The sequence below is a fragment of the Plutella xylostella genome, chromosome 13 (assembly GCF_932276165.1).
Source record: "Plutella xylostella chromosome 13, ilPluXylo3.1, whole genome shotgun sequence".
Classification (NCBI taxonomy): Eukaryota; Metazoa; Arthropoda; class Insecta; order Lepidoptera; family Plutellidae; genus Plutella; species Plutella xylostella.
In genome coordinates, this window is record NC_063993.1 from 8688162 (window position 1) to 8712937 (window position 24776).

Consider the following 24776-nt stretch of genomic DNA (forward strand, 5'->3'; position numbering starts at 1 on the left):
TTATTCTACGCCTATTTCAGCTTTTGCAACATCCAGGTAGCTAGGCTGGCTAAGCTGAAATTAAGGGGATATGTACAAAGGTTCCACTTGAGAGAGCCATGTACAGGAACTTAACCCCCTCTCAGAATAGAATAGAATTGTTTTATTTCAATTCTGTCTGTATATTTTTGAATAGCATTGTAGGTATGTAATAACTAATGAACTGCTCAAGTAAACCTTACCAAATGAGAATAAATGATTCTCAATGAAACAAAATGTCTTGCATATTTTGATACTTTATTAGTTTAAGTTTATAGATAGGTACATTTATTATTGTTTTCCACTACTTGTGTGTTTCTCTACTAAAGAAAAATATTCTAATCACTTGACTTCTACCATATGCTTCTGGTCGAATATCATATTCACTTTAATTTACAAATCAACCACACAATAGATCAAAAATGGAGGTGTGTTGTGCTTGTTTCTAGTTAATGTACAGGTGGCTTTAATTAAACTCTACTGTCATTTAAATTTGCAAAATTAACCCTGTATATCTAATTATTCCATTACTTATATAATGCAACTTAAAACTAAAATTTATTTTGAATGGATTATAATTATATTTCTTTTATTTAATTATACCTAATTCTTATGAGAAAAATAATCCATTTTAAGAAGATTGACTTGTAATTTAGTCTGTGTATGAGGTACCTATAGCTGATAACATGATTCAATATTTTAATTATTTGAATTAACTGGAAAAGAAAAAAAGTAATTTATTTTTAAAAAAATCCCATAAGATCAAAAACGTACTTAGAGAGTACAATTTACATATTTTTAAGAGCCAATGATTTAGATTTCATGTACTTATGCTGTTCAATATTTAATGGCCACTTTTTCAGGCAGAGCTATGAAAATTTGTAACTTGGTAAGGGAAATTTTCAATAATTCTTTTCTCCTAGTTATTGAAAATTTTATGTGGTATTTAGACTAATAAACTTTGTCAATTAGTAAAATCTAAGAATTTATTTAAACTCTATTAAGTAAAAAAAAAGTTAAATGAACTTATTTCAAAATACTATTTACCTACTAATGTAATCATAAAACAGGATCTTAGTTAACATTCAGATTCGAGAGATTTCATACATGGCCCTGGATAATTATAACTTCTATTAAAGTCCCACGCGCAGCATACAGGACGGTTATAAGGGTGCTTTTCCACCAGAGATGTGCTATGCTACGATGCTATGGATGCGTTTGATATCCACCAATCATAATTATTGGTGCACATAGCTTAGCACTGGTGGAAACGGATTCAACTAAGATATGTTTTTTGTATGGAATGATGCGTGCTATGGATGCGTGCTATGGATATGTGCTATGGACCATCGCGAGTGGTGTAGCTATGTATGTGCAGAGCAGACCTACAGTATGCCCGTCGTTTCCATACTATCGATACATAGCATAGCTCGAGATGCGCATCTTTCTCGCACAGCTACTTTGCGGCGGCGCATCTTCGTAGCGCATCTTCCTCGCACAGCTACCTAGCGTAGTATTGGTGGAAACGGTCACATATTTTCGTAGCGTAGATATCACATCTTCGCAGCATAGCTGCATAGCACATCTCTGGTGGAAAGGCAGCCTAAATGTCTATGTAATTTACTAACAATTTATAGTAGGTACTTTGCACATGTGCTGAAAAATCACCTACAGCAAGACTGAATTTACTTAGTTTTTTGTTCTATTCATAATTTTACGCTTCTAACATTCAAAGCCAATCCCACTAAGTATATTCTCATGGAAAAATATTGCATAGTATCATATTCCTTAAATTTTTATTACTAGAGCACAAAACCACTTAGCAGTGAACGTTTCTTCGTTATCGCTATAAGTAACTCTATATTAACAAGATATAATAAGTAGGGTTAGGGTACAATAAGGCATTGACACATTTTAATATAGGTAGTACATATTCTTTTTTGAGTCTCACCAATAATAAGAAGTAAAAGACCTCTTCTGTTAGAGGGGGATGGACAATTCATTCAATTACTGATACTTCGCTAATCAACTGATCGCACCTGGCTCCAGGCAAGGGTAAACGTAGTATTATTTCTTCTATGGTCACAGCACAGCCATTCAGGCTTTCACACAATACAAACATGTGCCAAGGCCTTATTTTAAAACAGAGTACACAAATTTTGTCTAGCCTACATGAATGAATCTGCGAAATAACAACAAATCAGGTAATGAGGTCGGTGTTTTAAATATAACTAGTATTCATAAGTATATTAATTGAATGATAATTTATTTAGTTACTGCTAGTACCCGTTAGGAGAAAACGCAGTATTATTATAAGCTGTATTCAAAACTTTTATCGTTTACATACTTTGTCACGTTCATGGGTCCCAATATTTACTGAAGGTACACAAAAATTAACTAAAAATATTGGCTAGGTAAGGTATACTGCGGCAAGTCTCAGGGCGCATGATTTGATCTAAGTATGTATATATAAAATGGGATAGCATTCTTCAACAGCATTAATTTAGTGAGTTATAATATTATCGTTAATGGCCTTATTTTCTAAATCTTCAAAGAGCTTCACGATCGACCGATCTTACAATAAAAATACAATGATCGTCAAAAACTGAAATAATTATCTATAAACTTAATTTATCATGAATAAATTTTAAAATATCTAAACGCTACATTTGCAAGAATGCAATATATTTTTACTGGATAACCTAAACAAAACCACCGAATAATCAAGTCGAAACTAAACATAACGTCTTATTAACGCATAACTAATATCTAAATACATCGTAGTAAGTATGTTATAAGTTATAAAATCATATTACGGTATAAATTGCATTCATATTTTGATTGTGGTGAAATACTTCCTCCAATTTTATTAGTTTGTTGACAAATTATTATAAACTTTAATTCAGACATGTCTAAAACAAGTGTAAACACTAAACATCACAGATTTTGCCACAATGAGTGTTTGGCATCTCTAAGTGACATTATTAACCAAGATGATTTCTGAATCTACAAGAGAAACTATGTTTCATTTCAACACTACGTACAATAGGTATAACACGAGCGCTAATTATTTCATACTATTAAACATCAAATACAACCAAATGAGAAATCTACAGCATCAGCATCATTTCCCAATAGCTCAATAGTTATATGCTTCATTTTCCATTTCCCTCGCTATAAAAAATGTATGCAAGTTCGATAACCTACACCAAGACAATGGTACAAAATTTAAGTACTATGTAATACTGACTGACATTATTTAATCTATTTTAATGAATGAATCTTACTATTAAATCTCTTCAACACTCCTATAAAGGCTTATAAATTGGTGCATTATGCTATAAAATGTAGTTATAATAATATCCACAAGTTTGTACCATCGGCTTGGCGCTATCAATATGAAAGTTACGTTAAGATTAATCAGATTCTGATAGTATTTAAAATTGGAATGGTGACGCTCAGATCAAGACCTGTGTATCCTGTGGTCGCTAGACGTGAGGGGTTGCGGGGGCGGGGGCGGGGCGCGGGGTGTGGGTCCGCTCATAGGGTGCACGGGTCCCGCACTGGGCGTCACGCGGTCGTCACCGGGGGCCCGTCAGTCTGGACGTCCTTGTCCTCCATCGGTGGCGGCGCTGGCTTATCCGAGCCGTATGTCCTCGACAGATCCAGCATCTCTCTCAGACCCTGAAAGATGATAGAGATCTTTTTTTTCATTTCTTTTCTAATGGAATGTTTAGTATATGTATAATTATGCAGATATACAAAAAAAATACGAATTACACTATTAGAATCAGCCTATTATCATCCACTCCCACTGATAGACATGGTCGTCTTGTCAAGTACCACTCTTTCCTCAAGCTTCATCATCATTCGCATCTAACCACTATAACAGCTAGCTGGACTAATGTCATTACTATGTAGTCTAATAGCTGGCTATATTTCCCTGCTCATAATGTCCAGAAACAGGTCACTACTTGATATTTATATTAAGTATTATATTGTACCTTATTCTCTGTAATGAGCCTGTGGTATGTTTCCTCTTCTTTTCTGGTGTCCCCATTCTCATCCATAGTCACAGCCTTACACATGACACTTGTCATCTCATTGATCCTCTCCGCTTGCTGCCGAATCAGCTGAAATAGCAAATAGTAATTTTAATACTATTATTATGTATTCTTGTGAACAATGTAAAATACTTTGCAGTCTCAATGTAAGTTAAACTTTTCATTGAGTTTTGCTGAAATGTAAGACAAGTATTGAAAGCAAATTTATACATATAATACTTTCTTGATAATGAATAGATTGTCCTTTTCAATTACAAATAATAACCCATGGAACAGATATATGATGACCAAATGGGAAAAAAGTATAAAAATTTGTTATTTTTTTACTTAAATCATACCTCTGATTGTTTATCATTCATTGCAGATGTAAAATCTATCTTGGACTCCCATATTCTTTTCTCCGTGTGTTGTCTGTACTTGGACATGATGAGTTCAAGGGCTCGCCTGTGGTCCTCGAGGGCTGCTCTGAGTTCTCCGTTCTCCCTTTGCACATCCCGCATGAGACGAGACTCTCTCTCAATGCTGGCAATGAGAGCTCCTCTTGGCCGTTCTCGGGTAGCTTCATTTAAAGTATCCACTTCTTCTTTGTACTGCAATATTGGAATATTATCATAATGGTTTTTTTTTATTTTATTTATTTTATACTTTATTGCACAAATATAACATAAGTGTACAAAAGGTGGACTTAATGCTAAACTTTTATCTGTATATTATTTGGTAAGTAAGTGTGGGGTTATAACATAGTGACTATTAAACACTGGAGAAAAATGTATGCAGCAATGGACCTCTGCACAGCCTACAAGGGAGTTAATTAGTACTTTTACTATCTATGGCATGCCTATGTAAGATTAAGTACCTATAGTCGTTTGCAATAGAATCCAACAATCATGTAAACAAATATGGTGGACTGACACTGACAGCGTATTGTTTATGCCCATAGTGATGTCATAGTGTTCTAATTAGATTAAATATATAAGCCATAGACTATAAAATAAAACTGATTATATATAAAAAAAAGTGTTAATTAAAACAAATTTAAATCTTCGTCTTCGTCATCATCACTATCAGAAGTGACCGTAATTATAAATGGAACCACTGTGTCTAAAATGCCGTCGAGCTTTTTCATTTCTTCCTCTTCCTTTTTTCGTTTTGGTTAATTATATTAAGGTCTTGAAAATTTTTTTTTATTGTATTCAAATAATATTAAATAAATATAATTTATTAAATTAAAAATAAAAGATAACTTCAGATTACGAACAACACTAACTTTTCAATGACTTATAGAGTTCGATGAGTAAAAAACTAAGATGACAGCTTGTCAAATACTTCGAAATTTTTACGTTGCAAATATTTTAACAAATTTAACTTATAAATACAAGTTAAATCGTGTTGAAGATAATGTGAAAACAATGGTGCGTTCGTTGAAATCAGACTATGTTCATAAATTGATCGAAAATGTATGTGATTACGGAGTAATCGTGACAATTTGGTTTGTTTACATGATTGTTGGATTCTATTGCAAACTACTATAGTAACTAAGCATAACATATTCATTATGTCATTGCTACCAAAAATGTTTATTTTAATATGCCTACAAGGCGTAATGTACAAGACAAAAGCCCAAGGTCATGTGTATTTATTTACCCACGATAGGAAAATTTCGGTATAAACTGTTAAACAAAGCCCTGAAATGTTGGCTGACTAAAATAATCACGTATTTGCTGTTTGGTTAACTTAGAAAATCATAATCTACATTCCAATCGTGCTAAGCTTTTTATGTACATACCTGTTTCATTGTATGAATTTGCCTGTATGCTGTTTGTGTTTCTGTCAACAAAGCATCTGCCTCCGTTTCCCTCTCTTTGAGGCGGCCTGCGAGCCTTTTAGCATCCAAAATTATTTGCTGAATAGTCAGTGACATCTGAAAAATCTTGCAATGTAGGAAACTCACAAATGTACAGTTAAAGCTACGGAAGAACGTCACTGAACAAACCCTGATATCCACACACAATATTGTCTCAAAAATAGAATCATCTAATGAAATCTTCTCTCGTATTAAAACATCCAAATAGCAATTTAAATCCTCAATCAAACGAAAAGACGCACATCAGCTGTTTCCATGAAATCTAAAGAATTGGCGGCCATTATCTAGAATTTCTAAGCAATAATCCTATCATATTCAGTAGGCTTACAGCTTTTGACAATGGCGCTGGCATCGCTGAAATATAAGTACTTTTTCGAAAGTTTTGATTTTGTTCCGTTGTATTCACCGTACTATCATTTTTGGTCGCATAATACACCCATAGATAAAATGCGTTCAAGATTAGTCGTTTTGAAGGAAGATCTACACTCTACACTAAGTCGTTCTTCTAAGGACGAGGGGTCCGTTCGTTGAACTTACAAAGAAGAATGGCGAAACCTGACCCGCTTTGCATAAGTTAGCAGCCACTCACCAAACCTATTTTAAGTTGTTGATAAAAATGTCTATTATCAGGGAAAAATATTTAAAAAAATCTAAACCATGGGGTTCTTGAGATATTAAGGTTCAAAAGTAAATTAATTAAATATTTTTTTTCGTTAAATAAGATTTTGCTGAATGGTACACGCACAAATAAGTTTTATAATCTAAATCATGGGATTCCCAATTCATAGCGCATCACAAAATGTATTACATGATTTTATTTATGCAAATAATATCATTATTATTTTTGCACATTTCACACTCAGAAACCTATTTTTATAAAGAGACCAATTTCAAAAATTATTTAATTCTATTCAAGTTTCCGTTATCCCGAAGTAACATAAAATACTTTTTAGCCAGGAATTCCCACGGAAACACTTTTAAAATCAATTTTTAGCTCGATGGTAACATCTAGTACAGTAGAAAGACTTGATCTTTCAGCACCTATATCTTCGTTCTCCCATGTCTCATAATAATAAAATTAATACCAGTATATGCTGTAGTCACGGACTACACATCAGTGTATGTTTCATCAATGGCCGCTCTGGGTCATGGCGCCATAGAGAAATGGCCATTCTCCTTTATCTTGGAGTGCCCCCGCCTAGTCAAGCAAAATGGTCTCGATGCAGTTCAGCCATGCCATTTTCCATCTGTGCATTTTCCCCTGTTGGTCCACCAACGCGTTCGCCAGCGGCAGCGAATCGCCGCGAAACTGCTGCGGTAGCGGCTGTTTTACTACGCGGTCATCAATACATCCTTAGCTGTACTAGTGACTAGTTATTATTTAGTGGCCGTACTGCTTTGCGTGGGTAGTTTCAAATAAAAATTAAACACGGAGTAATATTTTATAACGCATATTTATTTTCTGCGTTTAATCTTCTACTACCGTACGTAGTTAGGTACAATAAACAGTAAAATTAAAAAAAAAACATACTTAGTTAACTATAATAAAATTTATTAGATAATAAATCAATTAGATATTCGAAAATACTTAGTAAAAAAAACACCTAATCTAAGATTTAGATAGATGGCCTACTTTGGAAATGCTTTAGGTACCCTAAACTTTGTGTTTCGACAGGAAATTTCTAATGAGAGAGTTAACTTTGGCCGGTTCTTCTTGCTGTGCAAAATGTCCGCAGTTCTCAATGATTGTTGGTTCGATATGTGCGTAGTAGTTCTTCATTTTGTCGATGAGGGTGGTGGATAGATAGGCATCATTCTGGGCCAAAGCATAGAGGAAGGGGACTGGTCGCTCGCAACGGGGTTTGTCTGCCAATGTGTACGCAAAGTTGCTTCGGTAGTAGTTGATCGGGGGTGTCAGGGCGGCTGAGGAAAGAAAAAAAATGATTTTAGGAAATGCCAAAAAGATTCTAACTACCATTTAAAGTGATTGTTTTCTAGCCACTTCCGTGCTTCGGACGGTCGTAATGCCTAGTATACCTAGGCCTTCGGGCAGATTGAAAATATCTGACAGTCGGGTTGCCCACTCCCGACAACTCTCAGCACAAGCTTTCTTGTGTTGGGGTCCACCAACCCGCACTAGGCCTAAAACTTTTCCTTTATTGGAAGGAGACCCGAGCCCTTTGAGTGGGGTCATGGGTATTTCCATGAGCACCCTAAGATCAGTGTAACTCACTCGGCTTCCCGAACCAGTACTTGAAGCACTCGATGTCCTGCGCCGTGATGGTGTCCTTGCCCGGCACCCGCATCACCGTGTCGAACGCCGCCATGTCGTTCATCCGGAGCAGCTTCTCCGCCAGGCCCGGCATCCGGTAGAAGAACACGTACCTGGTGGTGGAAGAGTAAGAGTTCAGAGAGGCGAAACATAAAATTCAGGTCTTGAAGTATAGGTTGCTCAAATGGTTTTTGTGTGTTGGTCTTTGGATTTCTTTACATTGGCAACGTAAATTAGCAGGCTGCTCGCTGCCAGCTTCAGAAAGATCCCTCAGACAAACGCCAAGTAGGTACATTAGGTATATGGTTACCTAGCTCTTTCTATACTTAGCCCTCTGACCAACATTTAGTAGGTATACCGGTGGATCAGTAAAAACTTCAGAGTCTCGTTTCTGAACCACCATTAATCTATTGTTTTCATGTAGAATTGAGGAATAATTGATCAGAATATGTTTCTGACAAACAGAAAACTCTTACCAAGACTTCTTCCTCTGCTCGTCGCTGCCCCACAGCTCGTGGTACCAGGCCTCCTGGGACGTGCTGGCGAGCACGACCAGCGCGCTCAGCGCGTCGGGGTGCACGTCGCGGAAGCGGCACGCGATCAGGCCGCCCCAGTCGTGCGCCACTAGCACGCACTTCTCGCGTCCTGGGGGGTCACGGGGGTGCATGTTAGTCATCATCATCACGACCCATCACGTCCGTTGTGAGGCACTGGTCTCCTTCCAATGAAAGATTCGAGGGTCCAAATCTGTAGACTTCCTACAAATATTTTATAGAACTCACAATGAGAGTACAGCTACCTAATTAATAGTATGTAATACCTAATGGGTAAGTATTTATTTATGTATTAGTATAGTACCTACCAAAGTTTCCACAAGAGTGACTAGTTATTATTCTGTGCCACAAGTCACAAGTACTTATTCACGCTTCACTTTATTCCTGCTGAAGTAAACAAGATGTAGGTGACTGATGTAAATGGATGTAAGCGATTAGCATAAGCAACTGTTATCGCTTAGTCCTGTTTACCTAGGTACTTACTTATTAATCTTATTATACAAAATACAGATACCTATACTGAGATGACCCGAAGTCATGGTTAGATCCATATCTTCATGGTATCTTCAATGTGATCAGAAAACAAATCTTCACGCATAAGTAACATTTTACGCGTGAAGATGTAAATAGATGTAAATGTAGGTACATTTCAGTCTAGTAGATGGTAATAAATAAGTACCTACTTGGGTTACTTATTTTAACTACGAACTTAGGAAGTTCACTGATAAGATTTTAATAACTATAAGAAGACATTTTGTTTGATCTGTTATCTGTATAAAGCATAAATAACCTTACTATAATACTTATATCTGTACACTCACATTATTATAGGAACCTTCGGTCGTACACGATTCACGATAAATATAAATCTCATAAAAAAGCCTTCCTGCTCCAAATAATGACACCTAGGCCTTTCTCGGAGTCATGCTAACTAGGCAGTAGGACTTAAAACAACTTTCTCCAGCGAACAAAATGCTGGCTTGAACCAAGAACTAGTTATGTGCCCGAGCTTTTCACTTTCTGTTTAAGTATTTCACTATAATTTTCTTACATAATGAATTAAGTACCTTTTAAACAGATCTAGACTGACTAGGCTAATTGTAAAGTTGGTCATACCTAGGTCATGTGATGAGATATATGATTTCATGATTTGCCTTATACGTAACTACATAGTACAACATGCGCAATTGCGCATAATACATAACATATCAGGTACATAATCGCAGTTAGTTATGAATAATGTAGTTGATACTAGTAAGTAGATATTGTAGGTCCACAATTGTTAGCCTGAAACTACAGTATTTAATTTAACCTTAATGCTATCGAACCCTCTGCTTAGTAACAGAGCAAAGTACCTAGGTAGATAAATACATATAGATATTATACTTTTATCTAATGCTTGTAAATTCTTTTGTATAATTAGCAGTAAATAGATACCTAGTTACTATTTAGATTACCTAGGTTTCCTCCACCGTGACAGTAGATAATTATACCTAATATCAAAGTGCCATTATAAAGCTCGTATAAAAAGCGACCGTTTAGGTACAATAATATCAATTATGTACGATTACATTCGTTATTTAATTGGTCACTTGAGTAAGTTGTTAAGTGTTCCACCCATAGGCAATTGAAGGCAAAACACAGACCCTGTCGTCTGCAATTTTTCTCATACATGGCATTTTTTAGGTTTTAGCAGAGGTATAGGTCTCGCAATTCGATTCAGACAGTAAGTATCATGGCGGTAGCAGCAAGTATAGCCTTCAATTTCTTCGCAAATTAGAGGTATTTGCAATACCTTTTTTTACCCCCGACGGAAAAAGAGGGGTTCTATAAATTGAATGCTGTCTGTGGCAGCGTAGCTCCCAAACGGCTGAACCAATTCCTTATCACATTTCTTTTGGGTCATGCGTAACTAATGTTACCCCGAACAATCGCTATGTTTTATAAAAATCGATGCAGCCGTTCTAAAGATACCTATGTCACTTTTAGTATCGGGTCGTCTGGTTTACCGCAAACACTGCTCCGCTGAGATCCGGATTACCGATTCCCTGCTGAAGTTATATCTTACCTAGTTGTCTGATGAGATCTCTAACGTCCTCAACCAGCTGTTTCAAGTCGTAGGCCTCCAGTCCGTCCGGCCTCTCGGAGTCTCCGTAGCCTCGCATGTCTATGGCTACACACCTGGAAAAAACATGAGTCATTCAGCTTTATCTTCGGGCAAAAGAGACAACATCACACAGAGGGTGGTACAGTTTAGGGCGAAGATGCTAACTGCGGGGACTATCCTGGGGAAGTCAGGTTTCTTTGTCCCAAACTTGTACACTTGTCCAAAATTAATAATGCACATGCAGATCTTCACACCCAAATCATTAAATCGTAAGAGCCTTAAAAAAACACTTGCATTTTGCACCTTGTTCGAAAGAAATAGGAGTCAATATCATGTGTCACATAATCGAAAACCACCGATCTGTCAAAGATTTCTATGCGCATTATCAATTTTGGAGCACTGTACACTTGAGTCTATGTTGTCCCATTGATACAAATAATACAAAATCATGCAGGATGGAGTTGGGACTGTTATTTAGGAATCAAACAAACAACATCTCGAATAAATGTTATGTTTTCCTGGTTGCATACTTAAACCTTGTAAACTTTGCAATTAAGTATATAAGTAGTTACGTTACCAAATTATATTTATTATGTAATAGCTACGGCATCAACCTAACCAAAGTCGTATTTACATCGGCCATGGTCAAGGTTTTTCGAATTTACGAATTTAGTAATAGTATAGGCTACTGTAGATGTTCTTTAATATTTAATATAGGTACATTCGAGTACCTACCGAGCTGTAATAACGGGTATTTATAAATTGGTACGCATAGATGGATTTGTAATGGTAATGACGTAATTATGATGAGTTAGAAAGATAACTTTCTTACTGACAACGTACCTGTAGAGTCGTGTAGAGTCACATATTTCTCATTTTATCAGGATAATTAAAATACCTATACAGTCAGTACTTAACGGATATAACTGTGCACAAAGTAGGTATTTTTTATTGTATTGCCGCTCTATAATCTCTTATCCTTTGTCATAGGTAATACGAGTATTATATCATTGTATAATGTTATCGTAAAAAGTGCTGAATTAACTATCGATAGTTTTTAGTTTTGTGGTAAGCGCATTAATATCTATGTGTCGATACTAGGTATTACTGATATCAAATAATGATCGTTGTAATTCAATGATTATAATCAATTGGTATTATGTAGGTAGTCTTTAAACGTAGAAGTAACACAATGGCTGTTAAAATTAAAACATGATGTAGAGTAAAAGTACACACGGCAACGTTAAATGGTTGGCAGGGCACACTAACGTAGGTAGTGTATGTGTGTGTCAGCGACGTCGACGTAATTATTTAGTTCTGGGCAACCCACACACGGATATTGTAAGCATGTAGTTGTGCCAGTGACAATGATTCATTGTTTTTATAATATGAAGCAAAATTTTGCAATGCATTGTAATAGATTGAATGGCTCAGTTGGTATGATACAAGACTTACAATAATCGGTATGGTGGTTCAAATCCCTCTGAACTTAAAAAAATCCTTTTTTGTTTTTTTTTATAGATTTAATTTATTTTTTAATATGGCTAATAATAGTATTGTAGTATATACGAATAAAAGCAACACAGAAAGTAAATGAAACAAGTTATTAAGTGTTAAAATTACAATATTTATTCTTGCCGTAACATAAACATTAAGGATGTTACGTTTTTGTTGTTTTTGGTTTTAAAACATAGTTGTAGTTTATATTAATAAGGAAAATTTTCAATTAGCAGTTTTAAATCATTATAAACATCAGAAAAGGATGGACTGGCTGTTTTACTAAAGTAAATAGGCAAGTCATTAGTTATATGAATCAACATGTTAATTAGCTAGAAATAAGATAACTTATTCCAACCTCAGTAACAATAACATCATTAACACATTGGCTTACCCATAATTGTAAATAATAATAAGTATTTAACAAAATAACTAAAATCTTATACAAATGGAAAAATAAAAATTACTGAGCTAACCCCAATAACTATAATTTTCACCACTTTTTCGCCATAATATCTTACCATCCATCCTTGTCTGACTTAAAGGACTTTTCATCACTAAATTTCACCACATTATTGCACCAATCAAAGTTTAAAATAGTCAGTCGCAAAACGCACTCTGTTTCGACGATGCTGATCGGTTAGAGCAATTTTCTTCGTCGGCCTCCGACACCGCAACCCAGCAGCACGCAAGTGAACCCGTACGGTTTGTAGGGATAGATTATGTGTTGTGGCCGTAGAACGGGTGCTGCAGAACGGATCAGCGCTATGTGCAGCTACGATTTCTCGATGGCGTGGTGATGCATCCGTATAGACGACTACTGTCTACATGTCCCGAATCTGCGTATCGGTGAACCCATAATTGAACAGTTCTCCTCTGCAAACAAAAAAAAACAAATACTTAGCTTATACAAATACAAATATTCTAACAGTCAAATAAAATATTTTCAATTCTATCTTACTTACCGTTAAACGTCTTGCGATTTCACTAATTGTAATGTTTTGTTCATATAAATACGATTATCTCCGCCTTTTTGAACATGGTTAAATGACTTTCCATAGTGATTGCGAAGATAAATTAATTATAAATTGACAAATCACAAAGTGAATCACTATGCAGACGCAGAGGTGAATTGTCACTAAAACTAAAAACTAATTTCGTTTATTCATATTGTATGAGGGTAGAATGGTTTTACTTCTCAAATGAAGAACGAATCATATATTTTTAGCGAAGAGAAATAGTCGACAGCTATGCAGCTTGTAGTCATTTGTCAATTTCAAATTAATTTATTTTATACTCAAAAGCGTTTAAATTAACGCCAAATTTAAATAAAGTAAAATAAAAATACCGATCAGTGGACTCGAACTCACGACCTATGTCTCATAAGTCTAACATACTACCAATGAGCTACGAAGAGTATAGCTACAGGCTGTGAAATTTTGCTTCAAGTCAATTTTATAACTATTTGACTTACTCGACCGGTTGATATTTTTATGTCACAGCTGGTATAAGGGCGTTTGCCTACGCGCAAACTCGTTTGTGCTGTTGTGTGTGTGTGTGTGGTTTGTTACTGGTGTATTTACCGATTTCTGCTTTATTGCACACATAGACCACGTTAGTGTGCAGTGTGCACACATACACTACGTTTGTGTGCCCTGCCAACCATTTGGAGTTGCCGTGTGTACAGTGACTTATTATTAGATGTACCTACCTATCAGTAACATACGTATTTTTTTGTTTTAGCAGCAACGAGAGCACTGGCACATTCTTATGACATAATTTATAAATAGTCGTTATTTACCAGTAGTCCTTATTGAACTCCGTGATCTGGTGGCGCCAGGAGTACCAGAACTCGGGGAAGCCGTGCAGGAACACCATCAGGGGCTTCGAGGGGTCGCCGCTCTCCACGTAATGCAGCTTTGTGTTCTGGAAATTACGATACAAATATTAAAGAACCGTACGAAGGTTGGCTGGAAGACATTTATTTTTGGCAATAAGCTCTTGTAGTTATGCGAGTACCTAATTTAAGTCTGTTTGTAAACCTGCGTTGTGTAGTATAAATAAATAAAGAAAAATAAATACTTATTACCCCTTCTGTCTGTTTCAGTAAGGAGAAAGTGTCTTGTGGACCTAAAGTAGCCCCATGGACCTATAGGAAGGTGCTGGTGCTGATATTGGGTGGATGCAGAAGGAATAATGTAATAGTTTTGGTACTGGCATTTTCTGGCAAAAAATGCTGCAGAAGTTTAATAGATACTTAATTTCGAAACAGTTTTTAAAACACCCTGTAGCCATCTACGCCTCCTAATCATCAGGTGTAGCGAGCCATGATCGTGACCAAACTACTAAGCTTTGTTTCCGTAGTAGATAAATACGTACTTATTACCTAATAGCGTATCCATAGTAGGTATAGTTGTAGTAGTAAGAACAGTATAACGTATTGAAATTGAATCTGACAAAGCTTTAATATTTACAAAAGAAGTTCAGTATATTTTAAGAAACACACGGAAGTGATAAACCTCTAACAGAATATTGAAATTATCAGTGGAAAGTTGGAAACCCAATAGCAAAATAGCCTCAAGGCAATGTTTAAAGCTAACATAACAACTGAGTCTAGAATCTATAAATATCTGCTTATAAATAAGCAGGTAGATAGAGTTTTCAACTTTCAACGTATTTCATCCGTAACGTCAATCTTCGATCAGAGATAAATGAAGTATTTCAAGGAAATGCTGGCAGTATTACCATCACGGAAGTTATCAGGAACTAGTGAGAGAGTAATAAGATTTTACATAATAAACTAAATTATCTGATACGATAATATTTCATTAAATGTTGGGGAAAACTTGGTACGTCTTATTTATCTTTCCTACCTGCTCTCGCACTTGCTTATATGTTTTGTAACTTGATATTATTAATTTCAATCCTGATATAATATTATGTAGTATGTAGGTACATAGGTAACTTAATACCGATGTACGTAATTAAATTGGTACGTAGTAAAAACGATTCACATTGCTGAAAATCGAAGCATTAATCCAGACTTATTACTCCACATAGTCGGCGGCATGTTGAGGAAAATATCGAGAATAATGTGTAGCAGATAGTAAATGGTTCTTCTTACAACTTGCTCTACATGTAGCAGATAAATAGTAAGTAACTTAAGTGAGGTCATAAAATGCAATAATTCTAATAAGATTCTTATGCTCGGTTATGACGAACGAAAAGTAACGTACACTAACGCTTAGATAAATTTGAAATAAAATGAAAAAAAAAATCTTACGTAGGTACTCTCAACATCTATCCAAAGGTTGTCTGGCAAAGATCGCTTTAAGTAATAAGTTCTTGTTTTATAATAATGTAATTCTATATCAATCTAATAGTTTGTATAATTGTATATCAATCTAATAGTCCTAGTCCTAGGCCATACAGCACAGTCCTGAATTTAGGTAAGGGATGCAAATTTATCAGCAGGATCCTCGACCGGTACTTAGATGTGACCGACCCGAAGGGTCTATGTGCGTCTATGGCTTCCTACCCTGCAAGAGAGTACATACATTACAAAGAAATGTAAGTATGGCTCAACTTTTTTTTCTAAGTCCAAATACAGAATTATAGTTTGAAAGATCGCCCCAAACTGTATGATAATCCATTAATCAGCCAGTATAACATAATATCTCTATTGTGTCTAGACATACTGATTCATACCTAATGATAAGAGTAATGTAGGTATACCTAAAACGGTTCCAGACAAATGATGATAGACAGATATAGGTTCTTATTATGACTTCAGTAAGTATGTATATCATAATACCTATTTACCTTTATTAGGTCTCTGGTAAGGATGTACCACCCTAAAAGACATTGGTACAAGACGCCCCAAAATGAGTAAGTATCCTAACTAATATTATAAATGCGAAAGTAACTGTGTCTGTCTGTCTGTCTGTCTGTCTGTTACTTTTTCACGCCAAAACTACTGAACGTATTTGAATGAAATTTGGTATACATACGGTCTAGACCCTGGGAAAGAACATAGGCTACTTTTTATCCCAGAATTCCCACGGGAAAACTTTTTAAGGTGAAGCGAAGCGCGCGGGGACAGCTAGTGTTTAATAAACCGATAGGGTGTATATTGTATGTACCCGTAAAAATATGTGTACTGAATACTTACATTGACTTTGATGTATTTGTGAACGCCATACTTGGTGTCGGTGAGGCAGGGCGGCGGCTCCAACCTCAGCTTCTGCGCCCACGGGTCCGCAAAGGGGTTCTTCACATAGCTCCACAGGAAGCCCAGCAGAACCAGCCCACTGTAGTACAGCGTCAACAGATTCGACACAAAAAAGTGGTGCAAGTACGTAGACACACTCATTTTAGCACATTGGGTTACGCGAGAGAAAACGGTGCGCGTTACGGTGGCTTGAAACCGTCTGAGCGCGGGCGGTGTGTTCGCTCCACTGATTATGCGCACGCGCAAGACTCGGCACGAGATGTAGCGGTGACCGGTTCAAGAGGGTTACTCTATACTGACGAAAAACGAACGAACGAGAGCTGACGTGCTATCGGCACGTTTAATACAACGAGATAGAGGCGTATCTCGCGCAGCAGCTCTCTGAAACTTCGTTTCTCCTCATATAGAGTGATCCCCCAGAGGCCTGATGGACATGGCAGTGGAGGGATGGGCAAACCTGACCTACTCCACGTGCAGGTTGCTGGTTGCTACGGAGCCGCTACTCACGAAACCACCCATTCACGAAAAAGTGGCCTTGCGAAGTTCGAACGATAAATGAGCCAAATCGCATTCTTGTGCTCTTGTCGTTCTGCATTCCATTTCTTTCCAATTAAAACTGTAATTTGAAAGCCTACAACTGTTTTGTTAGACTATCTAAATAAATAAAGAGATTTAAAAGGAAGTACCTACTCTGGATAAATACTTACCTACATTTATATGATTACTTATAATATTAATGATTATGCAAATTAGAACGGTATCTAAACTTCACACATTGGAATTTGTACTTTGCAGTTAGCACAGCTACCATCTGATCCTAATCTGTTGCGGCATTTGATAAAAAAACTAACCACTATATTAGATAGGATAGGTAGGTACCAGCTATTTTAATAGTAGACAGGAAAAGAAACAGTTTATCATTATCAGATATAAATTTAATCCTCTATCACGAATATAACACAACGACTAACAACAGTAAAACACGATGATAGTGCGAAATATATTAAAATCTTTTGTACATATAGGTGGTTCCACACCTGGACTTTGAAATGGCCCGTTCTAGTAGGCTTTCTCAATGTCAATGACTCACATCAGGTTATTGCTCGCTACTCACATTTTAGCAACCACTGACCAATGCGGTGTAGACAGCACTACATTAATTTAATCAGTTACATTTCTTTGATTGGACACAGCCGTACGAACGCGTCCACGTCCATTGACCCTCCATTGAATAGCAGCCTCATTATAACTTCCATCGGCCGAAGGGGCTACAGTGGGCGCTAAATCTTCAATCTCCTGCCACATATCATTACTGTATGACAGCACATCTTCCATACAAGTGTTTGTATTCATTACGTCGGTTTCTTTAGCACTGTCATGCGATGTCGCAAGGTTTGCCGCATCACCATCCGTTTGCTCAAGGCTTTCTCTTTCTAGTCGCTCTTTGGTTTCTAACTCAATCTTCTCTAGCCGCTGTATGGCAAGAGTTGGGTCCACGTCTTTGGGCCTTTCGCTGAAGTCTATGTCGATTTCGATCCTGTGAATGTAAAGGAAATTCAGGGTTACTACATAATACTTTTCAGTTGAATCATCTAGGGAGATTTGCATTAAGTATGACAAAATTAGTTTTTGCTAGTGTTACTGCTAGATTAGTTACCAACATCTGTGAAGTTTTTTACCTAAATATAAACACTTTCTAAGTCAAAATGGTACTTATTTTATACAAGTTAGTTTATAGTTTATTCCGAATATTCAGACACCTATCTTAGTTAAACACCATACTTGTCTGTATATTGTATAACATACCTAACAATAACTAAATAGGGTTCCGTTTAAACAACATTGTTCGGTTAAGTGTTGGCTTAACCTTAATGGCTCTGGAAAGTTTAACATTTGTTAGCACTTCATAGAAAATGTTAGAAACTACCCTATTCCAATGATAATAGAATTCATAATCTGAAGCCTTAAATGCTATTCATGCTTTTATTATTACATAATCCGACATGAGTATACGAGTAGGATTCAGATGTTTGACAATACATACATACTGCCTATAGCTTCTTGACCCAAGTATTCAAATCAAATGAATTTATGTAAGAAATGATAATAATGACAATGATGTAATGTTTCTGCCAATCAAAGTGCTAGGGAAATATACGTAACGCCCATAGAACAACGTGGACTCAGGTAGTAACGCCTTTAGATACCTAGTGGAATGGCCAAGTAGAATGGCAGGTACAACTATAGGAAATACGAAAACAAAAATGAAAAACTCTCATTTCTAATGTAGCAACCGCAGCAAGTGAACAAGATTTATGTCCATCCAAATTACGTATTGTAAACACAGTGCATAGGTATATGGCAGTAATAGCCAATTTCGCAATAGTGTCGGTAGTAAGAAGGATATTGGTCGGTTGCGAAACAGCATAACCTTTATTACCCAGCCATTCTAGTACGCGTATCCTCTTACAGAAAACTACGTAAAAACAGCGGAAATAAATTTCTCTGAGGCCTTCATTGGTTGTTTCAATAACAGCATTATTTTTGCGTATAAATCAAAAGTAGGTACCAAAACTAATTACCAATGATAGCGTACCAAAATTGAGTAGAATCGAAATCGAGTCAGGTACCAAGTATATTTCGGCGGTGCGCGGACAAGTGTTTGATCCGCCTTAGGGTGGAAAAGTGTGGACACTACCGATGTACTTGCTTATAGTGCGAGAGGCCGTATCGCGATTTGCGATAAACATAATTATGTACTCTAATACTGTAATGTATGTACGTCGGTAAAGGTGTCATTTCAACCTAGGTCAGGGTGCTTGACTGTTGTCCTTTGACGTGTGGTTACTTAGTAATACGTGGATTTTTGTAGCTGTCGATGATTAATAATTAAGTATTAGGAATCATACCCGGTGTCCTCTCTAAACTTAGTCCAGTCAGCGAGTGTGGGGGCGTGTGGTATCTCATCAGCGAGCGCGCGGGAGGCGCCGTCCAACGTCATCTGAGCCAGATCCAGCTGAGCTGGTGGTAGACCTGCAAGCAATGGCCGCCGGGTGTTGGACGTAGGACCATAATATAGCTCCAAGAGAGTACAGAAGACTATCGGGTGTAAGTAGTCAGAAATATTTAATGTCGTTAAGAAACTCAAGCGCAGTACGTATAATAAAAAACCACTCAATAAATATATTTTTTCATACAAAAGAATTCAACGCAGGCGGAAAGTTTTGAATTTGAAACATTTATGAAGCTCTAAAATGTTTTAAATAACTTTTTCTCGTGAATTTCGCTATAATTTTCGCTTGATAGAGTTATAAATATTATGTAGGTTATATATATGGTACAATTATCTCCATTCGTTTTTAAATTATTTACTCTACAGTTTCAGACAGCCTAAAAATAATTTCCACTATCGAACTTGTACCTATGTCCGTTTTACTTATGAAAACAGGGTAAATTAATTCCGTTGGTATATTATGTAAAAATCTTATACATAATACCTGCGTGTTTCTATTTATCGGATTACAGAACATTTATTCATCGTAATATTCAAAGAAACGCAAAACAAACGAACTGGCACATCCTGCTAACACATGCGTTTAAATTTCTTTCATTATGTAATTAAAGTTTCATCTCATATACCTACCGAGTTTCAGAGAGATAATGTTCTTGCCTACCTACAAAGGATATATTTTACTTCGGTAGATCGGGAGAAACCGTGGTCGAAAATTGGCTGGGAAGGGGAAGACCTTTATTATTACAGTTACTATTGCAACATTTGAAGCAAGACGAAGGAATCGAGTGTATAAGATGATGTCCCACTCTTTTAACCGGTTGAATTCCGTAATACCAGAAACAATAGACAATCTATCGTGACTCGCGCGATATCCCGACGTCGGGATTTTTACGTCAAGTCATTACTTACTAACTACTCTGACTGACAAAAACGAGAGGTCATATTAACTAGCTTTGGCGTACCCGGCGTGACCCCTGGTTCTTGCTGGCCAGGTGCACAGTTAATTCGCATGAGTAGTATTTCTCTTTAACGTTACCTGGATGGTTCCTATGCGAGGGTCGCCGCAACGCCTGCGCAAGGTTGCCGCACACCGCGCCGCCCGACGTCAGCGAGCTGCCGCTGCAGCGCCACTCCTCCTCTGTGATAGCAATCATCATCATCATCAGATCTCTCGTCGACCTCTATGGTACACTGTTAGGTATAGGCCTCCTTTGTGTACACCAACTATTTCGGTGTTGTGCTGCCCTTGTATCTGATAGCAATATTTTAGGTATTATGGATGACCGCGATTGCTCACAGTCAGCCAACCTACAAGTTTTATGGATTTTTTGTGTTAGTATTATAATCATAAAAATCCATTTCGCCATTTCAACACTTACAGCTAAAGTACATGAATAAAACTGTATTTATCTTCTGTCTATGATCTAGGCATAATGACTACAAATGTTTAGGTTCTAACCGTACGTTCTAAACATTTGTGTTTAGTTACCGTTAATTAAATTACTTTCTTGAAAAACCAGCCCAGACAGACTTTCCAAAATATTTTGCAAAAGCAAAAACCCGTTAGTTAGAATTTACTAACAAAACGCGGCGGCCTGTAGATCGGAAAGTTAGAAGCCTATTTTGTATTTTGGGTATAATTTCTAGTTCTGAAATCATATCAGAGAGTACCTAATCACTGATCAGTCTAATGATGTAGGGACATGGTAGGTACTGAGAATATTGAGGGTTGAAGAATCATGACATAGCAAAGTAAGTCTCATTTTATATTTTTCAATTTCGAAAGCGACTACGCTACACATGACATAATAGGTAGTACGTCGATCCTCAATAGTCTTAGTACCTTCCACGCACATTCATCATAAAAAACCACCTACCCAACAAAGTATTCATGATCTCAAGCCTCGTGAGTGGCTTCACGCGCCTGCCGCTGGCGTGAGCCGTGTGGGGTCTCGGCGGCAGGCGCGGCCGGGGGCGGAGGCCCACGCACTCCGTGGTGAAGGGACGACGCCTTGTGGCAGGCCTGCCAGTGGCGGGTGGTGGACTGTCACCGACTGGCCCTTGCTGTGGCTTGGGCTGTATTGGATGAATAAGGAATTAAGAGTCACTTTTCAGCGAGAAATCGGCAGAATACATGTAACATTATTTACGTACATTGTTGTTAGATGCGTAAATATACAGTCATATTTTTAGCATGTGGAAGTTAAAGTAGTTATTGGATTTTTGTGTTAAACAGGTTGATAAGCAAAGCACAAGCAAAGTAGGTACCTATTGAACACATAAAATATAGTTACTACGTCTCTAAAGTGTAAGAAAGATTTTACAAACCTCTTCATTCGCCGTAGAGGTGGAAGGAAGAGGTTCTGGTTCGGCGGGTGGATTCCGAGGAACATCTTCTGAAATATTTTCTTCTTCCGAGTCTGAGCTCGACGACATGTCGCCAAACAAATTTTCAGACATCCCAACTAAAATAAAACATTGGTAAGGATAACTAATGTCCTGTAGTAGGTATTTCTAAAGATTACAAGTAATTTAGGTTAGTGTGAGTAAGGTATTATGGAACTTACAGTCCACGTCATTCTGCAGAGGTCTATCGTCGAGATACACCAGCATGTGCAGCAGGGAAGCGATGCGGCTCCTGTAATCTGGAGCCTCTGAGGCCGGCGACCCGCGCAGAGTCAAGCTGCGCAGCGCACCGCACACCCCCAAAGTCCATATACGATTTGTGTCTGATATAGGGTTGCTGAAACAAGGAGAATTAATTTTGCGAATCCATATTTTTTCTAGGTATAGTAGATTCCTACCTTAATATAGGAGAATGCTCAAATAACTGAAGGGTAATGACCGAAGACCCCATGGCGGTTACCCCATTGGGGTAATGTGGCTGTGTGTCCGGTCTTCGGCTGATTAAGATGACTTTAGATGACAATGATTTTTGAAATGTGGGTATGTTTGTAAGAGCTGAAGCGTAAATAAGCGAAAGTGAGTGTCTATCTAGAGGTACATAATATGCGACAGGAAATATTGCAGGCATGACTGCGTGCTTCCGACATTATGGTTCAATAAACCAACGTGATCCTTAGAAATGGCCCAGGAAATGGTAGGTTAGTTACTAGTAATTCAGCATCATAAATAAAATACCTATACTTAAACTCAAACTTGTAAATGTAAACCCAGAGTACCCAATATAGGTGGCCAAAACGATCAATATTACTTGCAATCCAATAATTCACCATCTTCTACCTCATTACCTCTCTTCATTACAAACTACGAATAGTCCACTCACTCAGCCAAGTCCAGCGTATGTAACTTCTGCAGCACTGCCAGCGGCTGCGGGTCCTGAACGCGGTTGCCGGCGGCGCGCAGCTCCCGCAGCGCGGGGACCCCCCATATGCCGTCCAGGCTGGTCAGGCCGCAGCGGTTCACGCTCAGGAACTGGTGAAATGGGTGGATGGAATGTTAATGTGAGAGTGTATACAAGTGTGAGGAAAGATTCAATGGTAGAGGTAGATTGCTAATGTCAGAGCAGTAACATGATATTATTTATTAGGTATATATTATTTAATAGGTTACAACCAAAAACACTATTTTAATCAAAAATACCACTCTGAGACACACCCGACCCAAAGGTACCTGACACTGGCAGCATTACCACGCTGCACAGCCAGAGATAGCCTCTGCATCAGGTGTGCCCCGGAACGAGATCCCAGACCACGAATCCTCAAGCGATCATTATCATCATAAATAGGTACCTAACCTACCTAAACATCATCTTAACTTTGTTTTAGCATCCTGATGATTCGGGAGACCTCCCAGAATGCGGGAATCGTAGCCGTTAAACCTCATTTTAAAAGTCTCTTACCTTCAGATGAACCAGCCCAATTCCCAGATCCCGCAGAGACGCAACAGCGCTGCCATCTAGCGTCAGAGAGCGCAGCCGCGGCACCAGCACGTGCAGTCTGCGCAAACCGACGCGGTCCGCCACCACGCGCAGCTTCACCTCGCGGATCGACAACACGTCCTCGTCGTTGGTGAAGCCGCTGTATTCTTTCTGAATGTAAAAAATAAATGCTGATTACCAGCCAGTGGCCAGTACCATAGATAATGGGGCGTTTACATGCTGGCCATAGCCGGAAAAACCAAACCAACCAACCTCAACAAGCATAATAATTTATAGGTACTTACGTAGTTAGGTATTTTGAAACATTGTAAGATTTTAAAAATCATTAAGTGCTTATGTTTTTTTTAATAGAACGGTAAGTTTAGTTCTATCACCTGTAAATGGCCGTAATCAGCCACTAGGTAAATGGGCTATTTTCACGAAGCAGTCAATAAAATACTTATTAAGTACCTAAAGTATTTCCTTACCAACAGTTCAATCAGAGTTAGTTCCCGCGGTATTACGATTCGCCGGTACCCGGGCAGGCGTCGCTCTAGCTCGTCTTGTCCCGGAGGCTGCTCCGGGTCAGGTGGCGTCATTGCTAGGACACTGAAATATTTAGCCAGATTAGGTACCTACCTACACGTACTAGGTTTATACTTTTATAATAGGAACATAACCATTGATTGGGAGGCAGGTGAGAGGGAAGGGAACACATTACACAGGTATCAATGCGTTCTTTTAGAGTCTCGATACTTCAGCTATTGCCTGACTCTATAGGACTACCTATCATAGTATAACCGGCTATTGCGGTAGATCACTAAAGAAGGTTCCGTTCATCTCTCTTTTACACATTTCACTGTTACTGCTGGTAAATATGAAGCTTCTACCTTTAGTACTGTAGTAGGTCTATGTTTAGTACCTATCGACCTTGTGCTTCAAATACTCACCGAAACAAAGGAGGTGGCCTTATGTTTTGTGGCTCTGAAGAACTGTTGCTAGAGATATCTGATGGTGACGGTGATGCTCCAATACTTGCCATCTCTGGTGCACTCCCTAGATCTACACATGGTGCTTCCCAAGAAGGCATACTTAAAGGTAGGTACCTAAGTTAATTGATAATAATAACGTTATTAACTATTTAAAATATACAAGGGAAATGAGAAATGCCTGTAAAATTATGTTTAACCAATAAATATAGTAAAGTTTTTGATGCGAAATACCTAAATATGTTTTTTTTAGTTTCTGTTTATTATTTTACTTCACTTTCCCTCTT

The 24776-nt window shown here is 37.6% G+C and overlaps 3 protein-coding genes across 4 annotated transcripts; all 3 read right to left on the reverse strand.

Moving 5' to 3' along the window:
- Positions 1 to 1791: 1791 nt before the first annotated feature.
- Positions 1792 to 6271, reverse strand: LOC105387188 (FGFR1 oncogene partner 2 homolog). 2 transcript variants are annotated; one of them, XM_011557878.3, is made up of 5 exons: positions 6189 to 6271; positions 5869 to 6003; positions 4421 to 4672; positions 4023 to 4151; positions 1792 to 3702 (listed from the first exon to the last, which is right to left on the reverse strand). In XM_011557878.3, exons 1-5 carry the CDS (start codon positions 6225 to 6227, stop codon positions 3589 to 3591), a joined length of 669 nt encoding a protein of 222 aa, XP_011556180.3. In that variant the 5' UTR covers positions 6228 to 6271; the 3' UTR covers positions 1792 to 3588. The 2 variants fall into 2 exon arrangements, with proteins under 2 accessions (XP_011556180.3, XP_011556181.2); XM_011557879.3 differs by having other exon boundaries at positions 6076 to 6241.
- Positions 6272 to 7481: 1210 nt separating this feature from the next.
- LOC105387189 (epoxide hydrolase 3) lies at positions 7482 to 16849 on the reverse strand. Its single transcript, XM_038112249.2, has 6 exons — positions 16548 to 16849; positions 14178 to 14302; positions 10841 to 10953; positions 8695 to 8863; positions 8180 to 8331; positions 7482 to 7869 (listed from the first exon to the last, which is right to left on the reverse strand). The coding sequence occupies exons 1-6, from the start codon at positions 16746 to 16748 to the stop codon at positions 7601 to 7603; spliced, it is 1029 nt and encodes a 342-aa protein (XP_037968177.2). The 5' UTR covers positions 16749 to 16849; the 3' UTR covers positions 7482 to 7600.
- Positions 16850 to 17520: 671 nt separating this feature from the next.
- LOC105387190 lies at positions 17521 to 24760 on the reverse strand. The gene is made up of 10 exons (XM_048625055.1): positions 24451 to 24760; positions 23989 to 24109; positions 23483 to 23671; positions 22907 to 23055; positions 22188 to 22363; positions 21949 to 22085; positions 21498 to 21696; positions 20657 to 20758; positions 19517 to 19628; positions 17521 to 18144 (listed from the first exon to the last, which is right to left on the reverse strand). The coding sequence occupies exons 1-10, from the start codon at positions 24588 to 24590 to the stop codon at positions 17769 to 17771; spliced, it is 1701 nt and encodes a 566-aa protein (XP_048481012.1). The 5' UTR covers positions 24591 to 24760; the 3' UTR covers positions 17521 to 17768.
- Positions 24761 to 24776: the final 16 nt, after the last annotated feature.

Bases quoted from the DNA above. Each gene is read 5' to 3' on its own strand.
- LOC105387190 (XM_048625055.1), bottom strand. From the start codon at position 24,590: ATGCCTTCTTGGGAAGCACCATGTGTAGATCTAGGGAGTGCACCAGAG. The intron at 22,364-22,906 runs GTGAGTGGACTA...TCCTTGTTTCAG, and splicing joins CATACGCTGGACTTGGCTGA to CAACCCTATATCAGACACAA. The intron at 18,145-19,516 runs GTATGATTCCTA...TTACATTCACAG, and splicing joins AAGTTTAGAGAGGACACCGG to GATCGAAATCGACATAGACT.
- LOC105387189 (XM_038112249.2), bottom strand. From the start codon at position 16,748: ATGAGTGTGTCTACGTACTTGCACCACTTTTTTGTGTCGAATCTGTTG. The intron at 14,303-16,547 runs GTAAGTATTCAG...CGTAATTTCCAG, and splicing joins ACAAATACATCAAAGTCAAT to AACACAAAGCTGCATTACGT. The intron at 7,870-8,179 runs GTGAGTTACACT...TTCTTTCCTCAG, and splicing joins GTACTGGTTCGGGAAGCCGA to CCGCCCTGACACCCCCGATC.
- LOC105387188 (XM_011557878.3), bottom strand. From the start codon at position 6,227: ATGGCCGCCAATTCTTTAGATTTCATGGAAACAGCTGAT. The intron at 4,152-4,420 runs GTATGATTTAAG...TTGCTATTTCAG, and splicing joins TGAATGATAAACAATCAGAG to CTGATTCGGCAGCAAGCGGA. The intron at 3,703-4,022 runs GTACAATATAAT...ATCATCTTTCAG, and splicing joins GGCTCATTACAGAGAATAAG to GGTCTGAGAGAGATGCTGGA.